The sequence below is a fragment of the Epargyreus clarus genome, unplaced genomic scaffold (assembly GCF_041222505.1).
Source record: "Epargyreus clarus isolate Ecla_fem2 unplaced genomic scaffold, WU_Ecla_fem_2.2 ptg000009l, whole genome shotgun sequence".
In the NCBI taxonomy this organism is placed as follows: Eukaryota; Metazoa; Arthropoda; class Insecta; order Lepidoptera; family Hesperiidae; genus Epargyreus; species Epargyreus clarus.
The window spans coordinates 5,705,680-5,722,939 of NW_027332217.1; the positions used below are offsets into that span (position 1 = coordinate 5,705,680).

The window sequence follows — 17,260 nt, forward strand, 5'->3', positions numbered from 1 at the left end:
TATATGTCGCGTTTCAGCCCAGTTAAATATTTTTCATTATGTTAGTCAACTTGTTAACAATGACGAAATTAAAATTAGGTCGCCCGACCGAACGGTAAAACCATCGGGTTCTGTGGTGAATTTATTCTTCGTATTCTATGTCAAATTGACTACATTGGCATGTGTTATACAATTATATTTTTTAAACAATAATATAAGAAACCACTATCAGATTAATGTTTACTAATACTTTATTTCTTTTTTATATTTTTGATATGTCGCTATCGTACTTGTATAATGAAACTTATAAAGTACCAATAAATGCTTTATCGCCAAGAGTTGTCAACGGCTGGCCTGCAAACCTGGGCGACGTGCCATATCAAGTAATGACTTTGAAATGATCATTTGTGCATAAAATAATTCGTCATTGTTTCCCATTTTTAATATTTCCACTAGTGGTTACAAGTCCCCTCTTATAATACGAAGTTCTGCCAAAGTCATCATTCTGGACAATAGCAGAATTGTATACTTCACACACCTTCAAGAAGTATTTTGTATAGAACGTTCAGCAATGTAGATGTTTTCATGCCATTTTACTTTATCGGAAAAGAAAGGTGTTTGTATTGAATTTCTTACACGCACAATGCACATATTTACAAAAAAGCCAAGAGTCGTACCTGAGATTTAAACCCTGACTCTCGGCGTGAAAAGTAGAATTATAGAAACACTGGAATATCATAGTTATTGTGAATTTATCAAACATTTACAATACTAGAACACCTGCAATTCTGTTGCTGACAGTGACTCAACCACGAAAATAAATAAATATTCCATTGTTTCTATGATACAAGTTATAAGAATATATTTAGGTTATATTATCCTTCTCAATATTATGCAAGAATTTAATACATTTACTTTTGTAGGTCGCATTCAAAAGATCAATACGAAAGCCTATGAACAAGTATGCTACATTTTGCGGCGGCGTTATCATTGCTCCGGCTAAACTTTTATCTGCTGCTCATTGCTTCACTGACAAACCTAGCCTAGCTGATAAAATGTGCGGCGGTACTGGGTATAAATGATTCCTTAATCCGTCAAGACACGAGGCATACGGAATCTATCCACAGAAGTAGCAAGATAACTTTGGTCAACCTCATTTTTTATAATATAGGAGTAGCAGACGAGCATGCAATCCATCTGATGGTGAGTGGCTACTACAGCCCATGGACATGCGTAATCAACCCCAGATAGGATTAGATATTCCTATCTGAGGTCGGCCACAGACGTGCCGCTACCCCTGAGTACTAAGCTGGAATGCCTCGGATAAGTATGCCTCCCTTACCACACCCTTCAAACCAGAACACAGCAGCGCTTAACACTGCTGTTATGAGGTAGAAATAAGTGTGGCGGTGGTGCCGCCGGAGTCGAACCACAAAGGGTTCTACCACCTTCAAAAGATCCCTTTGTCGATAAGTGTAGGACTCCAATCCTCTTTGGGACTGATAACAAATGTCCACATCGTTCAAACTGGAATGCAGCAGCGATGAACACTACTGTTATTAGTGTTGTGCGTCCGGAATCGAACAATAAAGGGATCTACCACATACAAATTCTAGATATCATATTTTAATCACATTTATTTAAAGAAGTTATCTTTATTTGAAGGCATGCTTCGCAAAAGGTCCTATCCCATACATATGCTGTGGCTGGTCAGTTGTCAAACCATGCGATATACCACTTCAAAGACAGCCCCTCAGATGGTCAGTGGAGGCGGTTGAAAAAAGTCCGCTACCCCCCAAAGTACAACTTCCCTAAACTGGATATTGCGATAGTGGTAAACTATTCTTATAATTAAGATATTATTTGCTTATTTTTTAGGCAATATTTGAGTATATATTATATCAAAAATGACTGTATTTAACAAAATAAACAATGACAAGTATAGATATGATAGCAAAAACAGATAATAATGTAAATCAATTACCTTCCTTTCATCGTCATCGTCGACCCATTACTGTCCCAGTGCTGGGCACGGATCACTATATTTTTATCGTAAACCTAAACGATGTGGCAGACGGGTTACCTGAAGGATAGCAATCACAGTCACCTATGGAAATTTGCAACACCAGAGGAGTCGCCAATACATCACCGGTTTTAAAGGAGAGCTAATTTTGTAACTGTTTTGAAAGAACCCCATGTCATAGCTCCCCAGGAACCCTCAGGATGAAGTTCATTCCACATCTTACACGTTCGTGGCAAAAACGTCCGTGCAAACCAAACCGTGTAGGATCGTCACGAGTCCTGATAGTGTGTCCTCTCCTCTCCTCTCCTTTGGCGACTGGTGCGATGGAGAAATAAAGCTCACCTCTCAGAGTGAGAGTGACTTAAACCACAGTCCACTGGTCAAATGCGAATGGTAGACTTTACACACCCTTTAGAATGTATAGTCTACCAATGAGTGGGTGCCAAGTTCATGGATAGATAAATGTCTATATTAAAATATCTATAGTAAAGATAAATATCTTTAGTATGAAAATTAAAGGTATGATTATTTAATAACTTTTACTTATTTTCAGTTCTTAATGACACCTTTCGTGTATGACAATTACGTAAACTCTATTCCCTATGCAAGGAAATATGTGGATTATAGCGGAAAATGCCTTGTTTCTGGATTTGGGCGTATTTCAAATAGAGTATGTTTCTATTTACCGTAATATTATTAAGAGCGTACGACCTAAAATTCACTTTCGGTCAAAAATAAGTTTCGGCCCGAAAATGCCCCTATTTTTCGGCTTAAAAGAAACGTATAGGCCCGTGAACGTTTTGGTTACATTTGGCTGAAGTCGGGAGCTTTCTTCACAGGCTTTTTTCGTCAACTTGACAATCAGTACGGCGCTTCCGACAAGTTGCATTTATGTTATTATTTTTTATTAACTATAATATTTCATCAAATAAAAAAAATAAGCGAATAGTAATTCTGTCTTCTTATGAGAGCTTTTTAAGCGATTTGCGTAAATTTTCATACTTAAGTTTAAAATAAGTTTCAGTTTTGATCAATACCTACTAAGATAAAAGCCGAAGGTTCGATTAGGTCTTTCACAAAATTATAAGACAACCTAGGATTCAGAAACTATATATTTATTCATTCAAAATACAAGTAGCAATCAAACATTTAGCCTTTTTGATAAGGTGTGGTTATGGTCACTAGACAATGGATATGTCTAAGTCCTAACTAGAAATCGTACCCAATATTGTGTTCTACCATCCTTGAGGTCGACTTTAAAATGCCTGCTACCACAGCCAAAATACACAACTAAAATACAGCAGATATTAAACAGAAATATATATAACATTGATCCCTCCAGAGTTGAACCACATGACTTTTAGCGTAAAAATAAGTTTGAATGTTTATTTTTCTTACCAGTACAATTCAGATAAGCTGCTTCTTGCTCATTTGACTGTGCTCCCCTTGAGGCTATGTAACAAAATGCATCGGAAGAATATGCACCTTTTTGTGTGCACATCAAGTCAGTATACCGATGTTGGCAAGGTGAGTATATCCCAACTATTATTTAAGGCAGTGATAACCTAGTGGTTAAGAAACTCAGCCTCTCGATTGAAGAGTGCGAGGTTGAAATCCCAGGCACGCAACTCTTGTCCCTGTAGTTCCGGGACTAGAATAGGGCTACGGTATCCCCTGCCTATCGTAGAACGCGACTAAAAGGGGGCTTCCGGGGTTGCGGGCGGCAAGAGTGGGAGCTCGAACCGTCCAGCAAGCGACTCCGGGAAGGACGGCGGTATGTGTGGTCGGGTACCGTCATAAACACTACATGGTGTGGGAGGTGCGAAAATTGCTCCCCCCTGGGTAGAGCCCGATCGAGGCATCGCGCTTGGAGGGCTCCGGTAGTGTTCCGTCGGAGATCCCGGAGTTCTCCAACAAGCTTTGAGGACGGCCACCGGGGGGTTTTAGTGCGGTAAAAATCCCACATAACCCGGCGTCGCTCCCACGTCGTCGGGTACCTTTTGAAGGTTTCCCCCTTGAGAAGAAAAAAAAGGCACGCACCTCTGAGTTTTTAAAATTATGCGTATTAGAAATTAATTATCACTTGCTTAAACGGTGAAGGAAAACATCGTGAGAAAACCTGCATACCTGAGAGATTTATAAAAAGAATCTCAAAGGTATGTCAAGTCTACCAATACGCACTTAGCCAGCCAGGTGGACTGTGGCCTAATCCTTCTCATTCTGAGAAGACACCCATACCCAGCATTGGGATAGTTATGGGTTCATGATGATTTATGGTAAAACAAAAACTGACTAAAAATTCATGCAGGGTTTGGTACGAAAGAAAGATGCCATTTATTTTTTTATTTCCTCAAATGTCGACTACTAAAACCACATATATATTCATAGATAGTCCAAACTCCATAGTAGCCAATCGTTACTACCACTATTGGGGACAATACTTAAAGAATCTTCCAGCTGTTATAAGTAAAATGACTTAGGTCTGATGTTCAAGGGCTCCACCTTACCCAACAGTAGAATCTACTTGTCTTCTATAAGAAAAATACTGGTAGAACTCATTAAGGAATTTTTAGACTATCGTATTAGATACTACGCATTTATGCTAGAGAACTATAAAAATTGTATTGGTACTGCCGAATTCCATATAGAGATATGTACATACGTTTTATCTTCCTCTTTTATCTTTCAGGGCGACTCCGGAGGACCACTGGTATGCTCGCATACTGGTGACCCTAACGAATCATCTAAAGGAGTGCTAGTGGGTATAGTCAGTGGCCACGCATACCATATCGGCTCCTTCTTTACTAGAGTGTCATCGTATTACCATTACATCGAAAGGAACAAGTCATCTCCTGCGAAAATGGCAAATGTTATTTCTGTGCTTTTGTTAAATCTAATACAATGGAAAGTTCTGCTATTTTGATATCGTTTTATTAAAGTCCTGAAAAGACACTCCGTGAGTTCCTAGGTGAACTAAATAAATCGTGTATTAACCCTCTATCACTCAAGAACGTAGATTTTTCTAATTTTTTGGAGCCGAGTTTTTAGTGACAAAATAAAATACACGTGTTTCAGTATTTCTCATTTATTAAAGTATTTTAGAAGTTGTTTAAAAAAAAAGGGAGTGTTGCTTTAAAGCAACACTAGGCCATAAGACTAAAAATGTATGTTTGTCGACCATGGATTACTTTAGAAACCTTTTTCGGAAAAAATTATGATAGGTGAAAATTTTTGAAACAATTCTTGGTTTTGGTATAACACAGTGCTACCCCACATTTCTCACACATGTTATAAGTAAATCCAACGCACTTTGGAAGCTTGCACCTCATTTTTTTTTCAGACCATTGAGGCCAGTGGCCAATCTGGTCTTGGCGTACCGCCATTGGCGGTACGTACTGAGCAGGTCCTTTGCGCTTTTTAGCTTGAATCTCGATCTCTAGTGAACGCCGGCCAGACATACCAGACTTTGTACCCATTTTACATAGGGTCACTGCAACCTCTTGACGAAAATCTGCTGATGATAACATGTTTGATGCTAGAAGATTTTTGTATTTTGAGACTCTTTTATAAAGTAGCCATGCATTAGCCATCGTGAGGTCCAGATAATGGTAGAACAAGCGGACCTGCCATCGTTTGCTACGTAGCCGTATCTTGTAGATGCCCATGATGCTGTCGATGAGGTCGACCCCACCCATGTGGCGATTGTACTCTCCAACTACATATGGTCGTTTTATGGTCACATACTTTGAATTTTGTTTGTCCCATCTTCGAACATCAGTTTCAGGTTTTTGTCCAGCAAAACTTGAAGCCAGGACGACTAACTTGTTATCCTTCCAAGCAACAGTAGACACATCGATTCCGTTGACGTCGGCTACATATTCTTCTGAATAACCACGTTCTTTTTTCATAATTTCCTTTTCTGGTTGCAACTTACAATCTGGTATTCTGTTTCTTCTCACTGTACCAAGACCATGGATACCTTCTTTAGCCAGATACTCCAACAAACGAAGAGAGGTAAAATAATTGTCAAAGTAAAGCTGGAAATTCTGGTGTCTTGGAATTATGCGCGCTAGTCTCGTGACGACGTTGGATGATGCACCTAAATCAGGCTCATGTTGTAGGACAACATTCTCCTTACCAGTTTCAATTTCAGTTTTATAGGCAAAACCAGAAACGCCACTCAACACGAAGATTTTGTAACCCCATTTGTGTGGTTTGTTAGGATTATATCTCTTCAATATATTTCGTGCTTTAGTGGAGCACATTTGCTCGTCAACGCAAAGGTGTTGTTCTAATGGCACTTTGCTGAAGACCTCATTCAAGGAGTCTACCACCGGCCTTATTTTAAAAATTCGGTCATGTTCAGGGTTGTTTCTGGGAAGGTCCTTGCTGTTATCATTGAAATGTAAAGTCTGTCGAATTTTCTCAAATTTATTCAGTGTCATAGTTTCTTGAATTAGTGTCGTACCAAGTATTGGACTCCAATGATTGGTAACTCTAGGTAACTGGATGAGAGACATTAGATATACCACACCAATGAATTGCTTGACATCGATTTCTGTCATACATGAAGTGCTGTTGGGATCCTTTTGAACTCGGTAGAGGTTTGTCTCTTCTGCAATCTTTTGGATGAGTTCTCGTGGAAAAAGGTATAAAAAGAACTGTATGGGAGTATCAAGTTCTAGAAGATCAGTGCCCAAGGTCTTGTTTCCCTTGAACATGAGCTGCTCGGCATTCAACTCAAGATTCTTCTTCTTCCAGCGTAATATCAACTTGGCGGGCTTTTTTTTACCTTGTATTTGTTGGTTGTCTTGCGCTGGAGAAAGCTGAGGAATACTTACGTTGGATGGGATAATTTCTGCGCTAGTCGATGGGCTTTTATGGTCATCTTCTAATGTTTCGATTAGAGAATCCATGTCAATATCCAACGCTACATTTTCATCTTCAAATGTTTCCAGTTCGGGTAAAAAATCAGGGTCAGCAAGGCTGTCATCGTCAAAATCTAACCCATCCTCACTATCTGCACCATCTTCCAGCGCTGCAGCAATGTCGTCGTCCGCAAGAGGCCGCTTTCGAGCCCTCCTAGAACATAAGAAAACTCCTATGAATACTTTTACTCTCGTATAGAACTACTCATAATAAACTACCATTTTCGATCAATGTAGCCTACGAGCAACAAACTAGACATTTAAAAAATAAACAAAACAAAACAATATTTTCGTAAAGATAACATTACATATAGAAATTCAGACACTTACCTATCCATGATTCCAAAATAACACCAAAACACGGCCAAAAACGAATTATTTTCAATTTTTGAAATCGAAGCACGCACGAACTTGTTCAAATTACCGACAATTGACAAATAAAGTTTAATTTGCGACACATAACGCCATCTAGTAAGATTTATTAGTACTACTTCATTACTTCGCTTTGTGGACCACGGACTACATTGCAATATGACGACAGAAAATGAACTTTTTAAATTTTATGGGAGATCAAACGGTATGTTGCTTACAATCTACAACATCCTACAGAGGGTTAAGATTAAAATCATATTTTTGTTTTAAAAATGAAAGAAAAGTTTTTCTTTTATTTTGTTTGAATTCACACTAAAGGGTATGTTACACCATTTTAGATACAATTTATATGACATAATAAGACAATACTCGTCATGTACGCGGGCGTCTATGGCCCTGCTGATACTATATTAAAAAAAACACGCGAACGACACAGTAATAATAGACAATTATTCATCGAAAACCAAACAACTTTTTTATTTCATAATATATGTACAATCACAGCTAACAAAAAATACGACTCCGGGGTAACGCGTGGGCAGGCATCCGCCACCCAATCATGGAACAAACCAATTCTGTTGTGTAGAGTCAATAGTTTTGAGCTGACAAGTGAAGTCACTCCTACAAGAACACCCGCTTCAGTCTCTGCGGGATCACCGGTTCCATGACAGACGAGGCCGCCGCCTTCCGTTTCCTGGTAAGGAAAATATTACATGAGCGACAGGGAGGTAATACAATACCTTTACCATGAGTTTTTACGTTTTGACAAATATGACTGTTTTGGTATTTGTTTACGTATTTGCCCATACAATTTCCAATCAGCGCCCCTAGCGGATTGTATCAGAACTATAGTGTCAGTAACGTAACATTAAATATCTAAATTGACAAAATGGCGCTTTTTGTTTTGTCTCTCTTTTTTGCGAACATGTGAGACAGACAAAAAGACTTGAGTACTTACTTATTGTTAAATTTACTCAGTGTACTGAAGCAAACGGAACAAAATAATGGCTTGAGTCAACGTAACGTAAAATTGTGGGATGTTTTGAAAACTCATGGTAAGGGTACAGGAACGAAAATTCGCCGACAGTTAGCGGTGGTCGCCGGGTCGCAATATTCGGAGACGATCTTTGGCTACCACCACTTTGCGTGGTCTGTCTGTTGTGAATCATTGGTCACAGGCGACATATGGTGACACTCAGCAACAGTTCCTGACAGTCATCGCTGTGGATTGTCGGTCGTGTATTAGCTTTGTACATTTTATGTCACTTTCATTTCATTCATTTATAAAAATATTTATGTTGATGATTGATTAATTTGTTAGAGCTATTGACTGGCTTGGTGGTTGATCAATTGATCATATCATTTAGGTCGGTTTCTGAATTTTACAATTTTTTATAATTTACAAAAAGGTTCCAAAAAGGATATACCTACTTCCTCAGCATTAATGTGTTAATATTAAGTGACCACTACCATTGATACTTACTTAAATTCAAGGAGCCATAACAGAAAAAATAAGATATAAGAATATCTGAGGTTGCTTTAGCAGCCTCAAATTCTTGCACAGTTTTTAAAGTAAGACTTGAACTTGTAGTAAATTAAGTATACACTTACTAGAGACATCACATGTGACTTTTCATGCTTCGTGCAGTAGAAGTTGATGCAGCTCCTCTTCAATTTGTATTCGCAGTTTGCCTTATTGACCAGCATCATATCCTTAACTACTAAAGATTTGTTTAGGCTCCAACTCTGAAGTCAAAATATTAAATCATTAACAATTTTGAAATAAACTTGTAACAAGTTTAGTTCAAAACGTAAAGTAACAAAAATTTGATTAGTAGGTAATCGTTGGTAGAAATAATAGTTACGTTACGCGGTAAATAGATTAAAATAAACAAAAAACATATGTGTATGTGTACAGACAGTTAGAAAAATATAGTTTTATGATCATGAAATAATTAATGTCATGGAGTATTTAACTTGAGTTGGAATACTTACAAATGTAACGTCGTTACGTTTTATAGTAGTACGTATGTTTATGTCATAAAAAATCTCAATAGTCTACCAGTTCGCACTTGACCAATGCGGTGAAGTAGAGCCTAAACCCCTCACTCTGAGAGAAGACCCGTGGCCAGCAGTGGAACATGGCAATGGGTTGACGACATAACAGCAATAAGAATTGAGGAGCGATAACCGAAATCACCTGCATTATTTTCACGGCAGTGCCGCTACAAACACCGTCAAAATCTTGATCCCATTCTGTATACGGTATTTTATTTACATAGTTATTAAATGTCCAAGGAACTTCAACCTCCTGCGAGAATAAAATGATGATAGAAAGAAAGTTGGGAAGAAGTATGCAGTCCACCTGAAGTAATCTAGGTAATTGATGTAATCGACCCCAAATACGCTGTGTTTTACTATAAAGGGTGATTAAGTGAATAAACTTTTTTAGGCATTCTGCCTTACTACTAAGAAATAGCGACGGATCTGGAACATATTAGGTGGATTGACAGTTAAACTACTGGTGTATTGCAGTTGCAACTTACAAGTTTGTTTTTGTGAAATTTGTTATTTATTTGCAACGTTATCCTTAAGTGCCTAATTCCAAAACATAAATCTAAAAAGCCTAAAACTAACCAAAACAGCAAGATTGAAGGCTGGATGTCTGAAGAACCTTTGGGTATATATGTTCCAAACTGATCTCCATTGTTGAACCTCATCGGAATTGGACTCGTAAGCAATTGTGTACAGAATACCAGCTACAACTTTTACTTTATTTATTTTTCTTCTCTCCCTGCATAAAAAGGGTATTGTAGTGTATGTGGGTAGGTGGGTATTTATAAATCGAGTGCCAACTATGAATCAGTCTGCGTGCGACCGTCGGCCCGAGCTGACGCAGTAGTGCGTTAGCGAACCAAATACTATTGCCATTATTTTCGGAGATACAGGTAGTATTTATATTTATTATGTATTTGTCACCATCATTATTATTTTGCAGTAGTGGATACGTCTAAAATATCCATTTATATAAACAAGTAAATGTAATTAAAATATAGATATTTGAAAATTTTTAAAGGCCTGTAGTTTTGAGCGCATATTACGAGTAATTATTATTTATGTAAATTTTCGTGATATTAACACATGGTTTTATATGTTACCTTTTCTAAATTTTTTAAGGTAAATTTCAATTCGACCTATTTTATGAAATCGACGGTGATCTCATAAACTACTTAAATATTGGATTATAATATTGGAGAACCCATCAAACGTCTAAAATATGTACGATAAGATATATGTGTATGTTATTGAACATGAAGTGTATGGTCTGTTTCAACCATTATTCCTTTAGCATCAGCAATATACAATAGACCTGAGAAACCTGAAAAGCAGTGATAGCCTAGTGGTTAAGAAACTCGGCCTCTTGACTGATTTTTCAAAATTATGTGTGTATTAGAAATTAATTATCACTTGCTCAAACGGTAAAGGAAATTATCGTGAGGAAATCTCAAAGGTATGTGAAGTCTATCAATACGCACTTGGCCAGCGCGGTGAACTATGGTCTAATCCTTCTCATTATGAGAGGAGACCCGTGCCCAGCAGTGGGACGATATTGGGTTGATGATGATAATGACAACAGACCTTTTTTTGTTTGTTAGAAAGCAATGAGCAGAAGTCAGGACCCGCGCGTCAGTGATAATACTCCCAGCACAAAATGCTCGGTAAGTTTTATTGTCCTTATACAACTGATAAACGAAGACCTGTAAGATTAGTTATAATTCAAAATCCGTTGAAACAAGTCATAGGCGTCTTGATACACTCAAAAACGAATGGGCATTTGTACCCAGACTGAAAAGTTAAATCTATTTTTTTCTTTAATTACCTAAGACCCAAATTTGAAAAATATTCTAACTCTAAAGAATATCTATGCTTATCTAGCAGGCGCTAGTTTTAAGGCGCCTCGCAACTAGAGATCTATGAGGAAGCTATGCTACAGATGTGTGTGTATTATTTATATGTCATATCTTGATAAGATTGCTTGATATTTATTAAATGAGGTTTTATTGAACGAAAATAAGCAATTCTATTGATGAATTTAATACTCATTCATAGCATAGCCACCTCACATATTTCTTACTTTTCTACGAGTTTTATAAACAAATATTATAAAAATACAAGCTATTAGCATTCCAAATCTAGATATTTTGTTCCATATATTCTACTTAAATACTAATCCTAGTTAAGACTAAAGCAAATTATTTTTTCTAATAAGATTCCTCTTAACTGGCAGAACGTACATAACTTTTTTTTTTTTTTTATATAATATAGGAGTAGCATATGAGCATGCAGTCCACCTGATGGTAAGTGGCTACCGCCGCCCATGGACATTTGTAATCAACCCCAGATAAGATTAGATATTCCTACCTGAGATCGGCCACAGATGCGCCGCTACCCCTGAGGACTAAGCTGGAACGCCTCGGAAAAGTCTGTCTCCCTTACCACACCCTTCAAACCGGAACACAGCAGCGCCTAACACTGCTGTTATTAGGTAGAAATAGGTGTGGCGGTGGTGCCGCCGGAGTCGAACCACAAAGGGTTCTACCACCTTCCAATAACTAGCTTAAAACCATCAACAGTACAAATACAAATAGCCATACATGATGCTTCAGGTCGCCAAGTTTAACCTCTTCATAAGTTCTTCGAATGTCTTTTACTTTAACTACTGGGTGCTGCAATAGACACGTATATAATATTTATATTCTTATAATACAACAGTAAATTTTAAAAAATATTTTTTACGACGTTAAACACACTAATTTTCTATTATGTAGGTACAGTATCCTGTGACTATGTGTATATTGATATGCTTAATAGTGGTTGTAATCTGCAATTGCAAGTCACATCAGCTTTGTTAGTGATTTCTATGATAATGATAGCAAGCAATGACATGATAGCATACAAAATAATATTTAAAATTTCAGTAATATCAGCCGATTACTAAAGGTTATAATTTCAATGACGCTTGAGATGTCCGGAACAGGAATACTGAGGGTGAACCTCCACACTCTGTTGCTATCTAGCGAGTCTCGACTAAAAGTGGTCAATCATGTCTTACGTATAATGTCATTATACGTAATTGTAATTGTCATTTATTGCAATTAATTTTACAACTTACATTTTTAATATATGCATGATAACTTTGAGAGTTGCCTGTTATTATAACAACGACATCCAATAAGGTTATGATGATATAAAATATTTTATATTTATACACTTTAAATTCGTTTAAATTACTTGATACATTAGAAGGACAAATGATGTCAAACAAGTCATTTACTCTTTAATGACAAATAAAACTGACAGAAAAAATAAAAGCATAGAGAAGAGTAGCAAAATTCTGGCAGATGATAATCCTAACTGTTTTACATATTGTTAGAAAAAGCAAAAAATAAAGTAGAAGTTTCAATAAAGAGGAAAGTACATACAAGAAGACAGGATAAAATAAACTTTTATTTTTTTCTAATAAATAAAACAAAACTGAATGTTGCAAGTTATATGATGATGCAATGTACTCGTAGCTCCTAGAGCGAGTTCCCACGTTCAGCACTATGCAGTGGCAACCTAGGTGCCGACTCAGCGTTCCCACGCCACGGTGGGGGCGCAGAATCGGATGGCTTCATGCAGTGGCGGGCTATTGTCGTACGAGCCCCTGAACGGAAAGTTAAATGGAGGCCCCCAGTGTAAAAAGGTGATTTGATTTTACAAAATTACAAATGTGTTACCGACTTTTTCGCCGAGAAATACGTACGATGCGGCACTTTTTGGAGTTTATTGGAGTTAACTCCTTAAGAAACGATGTGAGTTATAAGGCCCGGTACGGAAATTTTATGAGGAGTAAAATCAAGTGTAACACGAAAAGTTGAGGCGTAACGTAGAAAGACAAACATATATATCTGTAGGATTGAACGTGTAAAAGAATGAGATGGAATATTATTACAATCATCATATCCTCTCAAAAAGGAAGTAGCGTTTTTAACCAAAATATGAATCAAGAGTGTTTTTATTAATTTAAAATACAGTAAGTTCAAATCCCATATGAAAGTAATTATTACAATAAAAATAATTAGCAATATATAAAACATTAAAACGTCATTAACTAATTTGTTTACATTTTTGCATAAATTCAGTTATAGGTTTGATCATTTATAAACACTGTGAAAAATATGAACATTGGCGCCATAATATGATTAACAATCTTTTATGAACGTTTTTAAAGAAGAGTAACATATAAAATCAGTAAGCAATTGAATAAGATATAATATTAGCAAAATAAGTTTTTAACATAAAAAGGCTTTTGTAAGTTACTGATATATTAATTTAACTTATAAAAATGGATGCATTATTGATCAGCACCATCTATCAACGATAAACGGGCAAAATCAAAACAGTATTATTTAATATTTATTACAGAATTATTGCTAATAAATTATGTTCAAAATAAGTTGTATAAAATTAGCAATACGTTTTAAATGAATTCTAGAATTATAAAACATTCCGAAACAATCCAAATTACATATAATAACATGTTTATTGAGTCTCATATAAATTGCATCCGTAAATTGCAACAAGGATATTTTATAGATGGCAAAGAAATTATAATTATTAAGTTTTAAGTTATAAAACGTTTAACATTGTTTTAAATATAAATAATTATATTATATTAAAATTTACTTTCATATAAACAATTATATTAAGTTACCATGATAATATTTGGAACCAAAATATATAGATTGATAAACTTGCAAACTTACAATTTATAAAACTTGCCACTAGATGGCGCTATTATACCCATGCGACCATATATACATCTATATACAACGTACATAAACAGCAACCTAACCATCAAGTTTTAATGTTTTGATTTTAAAGTTTTCTTGTACTTCTATGCATTGATACGTGTATTTTTATGTACTATTAAACAAATCATCAAGTGATTAAAGTTGAAAAAATATTTGAAAATATGCAAATTTAGATGATAATGAAGAAGAATCCAAAAAACACATGGATGCGGTTAATTGGTAAGCTTATCGTTTACATTTATGAATAATATACATTTTAAATACGAACAGCTAGATCTTTTATTTAGTGTTTTCATTATTATTATTTTTAATCAATTGATTAAATATATTTTATATTTATATAATATTTTGTAATACTTATATTAAATTATTACAACCCATTTCTATTTTTGAAGTAATATAAATAATCCGAATAATTACAGATATATGTTTGTTTCTCTTATCATTTTAGCAGATGCGTTCATTTACCCTTTTTTTCTTATCGATATATATCATAATTATCGTTCGTAAGGAGTAAACTCCAATCGTGCGTCGTAGCTGACACACACACCCTTTTTTTTCGTTGATTTATACACATTTTGTCTGGTTCTAACGATCTTTTTTTTAGCTAGTTAGCGACTGTGTTTTGGGGCCTCCCAGTGCCTGGAGCAGACCGACCCTTCCGCCCCCCACCCTTAGTCCGCTAAAGGCTTCCTGATCGTTTCGTACTAGTTGAATGTTTAACAATCTAGGTTAAGGGCAATGCATGACACTCGTAATAGCATCAATCTTTATGAGCCAATAGTACATTACGATACGCGTGGCCAAAGTAGCCTATTTTTGCACGGAGTGAAGTTAGCGCCCGAGCGCAGCGAGGGTGCTAAACGCCGTGCAGATAATAGGCTACTTTTGTAACAAGTATCGTATACTATTTTATAGCTCGTGTGACATAAACCCGCTTATACTTGTGAAGAAATATGAAAAAATATGATAATTATTTTGAAACTTATAAATGATTGAAACTAAAAATTATGAACTAAAAAAACAATAAAAATGTGACACAACCAAAACCATTGAAATTTAGAAAATTTAGTAATTATTCTGCTCTTGTGATAAAGACAAATCTAACACCACAGAGTGCTATAAAAATATTAAAATCAGCCACCAGTATTACATTCCCCAGAGATTCGTACCGTCTCCCGTTCTTTGGATCCTAGTTTTGATCATATGATTTGGAGCTGTTTTTAAATCGTAAGCCCACCCAATCCACGCAAAAAAGTCAATAAACTTTGTCGAAAAGTTAATTTTGTCGTTACCGAGCTCAGCAGTTCTATAATCCCAGGGAAATACGTGATGATAGTTGTGGAAGGCTTCACCCAGAGTTAATATTGATATAAAAATACTCTGAGAGGGCATGATACGACTATCGTATGGCTTATAGCCCCAACGGTGCGCCGCACTGTTAACTAAGAACGCAACATTGAGACTGAAGGCGTAACGGAATAAGGTAACGTGCCAAGAATTTAATAACGATTCATCCCAAAAGATAATTGGTACTAATGTTGGCACCAAAAAGCATATACTTCCGAAGAGGTAGACAGCGTACCTGAAACCGAAAATACAATATAGGAATTTTCAAATAAAAAATACACTCTGAGCATCTGAATAACACAGTTGAAGAGGCTTTAGAAGAAAAAAATCTTTTCGAACTTACTTTTCTTGAAACATCAATACTGGATTACTGGTTAAGTCAGATGCGTCTATTAGTTTCCCTTTTTCTATAGCTTCAGGATGTTTTTTCACCAACATCCAACCAACGTGTGAAAAAAATAATCCTCGTGCTGCGTTATGGGGATCAGCATCGGTGTCGCTATATTTGTGATGCAATCTGTGGTCCCTTGCCCATTTCACTACCGTCCTCTGGCAAGCAACGCAATTAAATAACATCAAGATGATCTGTAGCGGCATTTTTGCCTTGTATGTCCGATGTGACCATAGTCTATGTGCTCCTGCTGTCACTCCTAATGCCGCCATTATATAAAAAACGAAGTCTGCAAAATGCTGTATAAATTATTGTCTTAACTCCTTTGGGGCTACTGAGTCCATTTTTTTATTAATTTCACTTTGAAAATCTTATTTTGGGAATCAGTTGATTTCTGACGAAATAAATTTACGAATTTTACTTACTTAAAATTATTGTTTCCCATCGCGCTGAGGTAAAACTGAGATATAAACCGTATATTGCTGAAATGTGGACGTATGTTATTGACATCGCATTTTGATAAATTATTTTGTATTTCCTATTTCCCGCACTAGGGTTCAGTGTCAATTCGTTTACTTCATGACCATCTTTTGTCTCATCCAATTCGTCCATTTCAGTTATAGAGATTTGTTTCACTAGCAGATATCTGGAAACAAAAAAATATTAAAAATATACGAATATAATGAAGAAGTTTCACAGACGCTGCAGTTAACTCTGATTCTGCAATCTGAATTTCAAATATTTATATTTCTTTATCCCAGACGAAAATGTGTACTAGTTTTTTAGCAGAAACTTAATTATCTTTAGACTTAAAATAAACTAAACAAAAAAATATAATTTGTACTAAATCAAAATAACCAAGAATGGAAAGGTAATTTAATAAAAAATTAATACGGTGAAATAAGCGTTTTTTTCCAGAAAGCCAAATACAACGTTTCATAATACGTACTTGCTTCAAAATCAAAAGATGTTCAAACAATCTGTCAATTCCTATTTTATACCCGTAGTGCTCATTTTACGCTATATAAAAAAACTTATGTGTAAAATTTCAGCACTCTACAGTCCAGCGGTTTCCGTTGTACGTTGTTCTATGGCACAGTAACTTACCTATTTCATCAGACAGTCATCTCGATGTTTTGTATAAATATATATCTATGTAAAACATATTTTTGTAATCTCCTTTTAATTTATTTTATTTTGATACAGTAGGGTATAAAGCCAAATACAAAATTTTATAGTAATAATTTTACAGATTAATTTAAAAACAATAAAATAGCATTTAATATCATGTAGATTTAAATATTGAATTTTAACTCAACAATATATTTTGCATTCTAGCACAGAAAAAGGGGTCAAAAGT

At 35.8% G+C, this 17,260-nt stretch overlaps 3 protein-coding genes across 3 annotated transcripts; 1 reads left to right on the forward strand and 2 right to left on the reverse strand.

Annotated features, from left to right (window-relative positions):
* The first annotated feature begins 155 nt into the window (after positions 1 to 155).
* LOC140745135 (venom peptide isomerase heavy chain-like) lies at positions 156 to 4,925 on the forward strand. Its single transcript, XM_073076907.1, has 6 exons — positions 156 to 362; positions 903 to 1,051; positions 1,645 to 1,813; positions 2,556 to 2,672; positions 3,404 to 3,529; positions 4,692 to 4,925. The coding sequence occupies exons 1-6, from the start codon at positions 216 to 218 to the stop codon at positions 4,923 to 4,925; spliced, it is 942 nt and encodes a 313-aa protein (XP_072933008.1). The 5' UTR covers positions 156 to 215.
* A 2,826-nt stretch (positions 4,926 to 7,751) lies between these two features.
* Positions 7,752 to 12,980, reverse strand: LOC140745136 (chymotrypsinogen B-like). The gene is made up of 8 exons (XM_073076908.1): positions 12,922 to 12,980; positions 12,476 to 12,638; positions 11,958 to 12,029; positions 10,942 to 11,060; positions 9,940 to 10,096; positions 9,503 to 9,613; positions 8,914 to 9,048; positions 7,752 to 7,996 (listed from the first exon to the last, which is right to left on the reverse strand). Exons 1-8 carry the CDS (start codon positions 12,978 to 12,980, stop codon positions 7,784 to 7,786), a joined length of 1,029 nt encoding a protein of 342 aa, XP_072933009.1. The 3' UTR covers positions 7,752 to 7,783.
* Positions 12,981 to 15,308: 2,328 nt separating this feature from the next.
* LOC140745137 (acyl-CoA Delta(11) desaturase-like) lies at positions 15,309 to 16,172 on the reverse strand. The gene is made up of 2 exons (XM_073076909.1): positions 15,853 to 16,172; positions 15,309 to 15,744 (listed from the first exon to the last, which is right to left on the reverse strand). Exons 1-2 carry the CDS (start codon positions 16,170 to 16,172, stop codon positions 15,309 to 15,311), a joined length of 756 nt encoding a protein of 251 aa, XP_072933010.1.
* Positions 16,173 to 17,260: the final 1,088 nt, after the last annotated feature.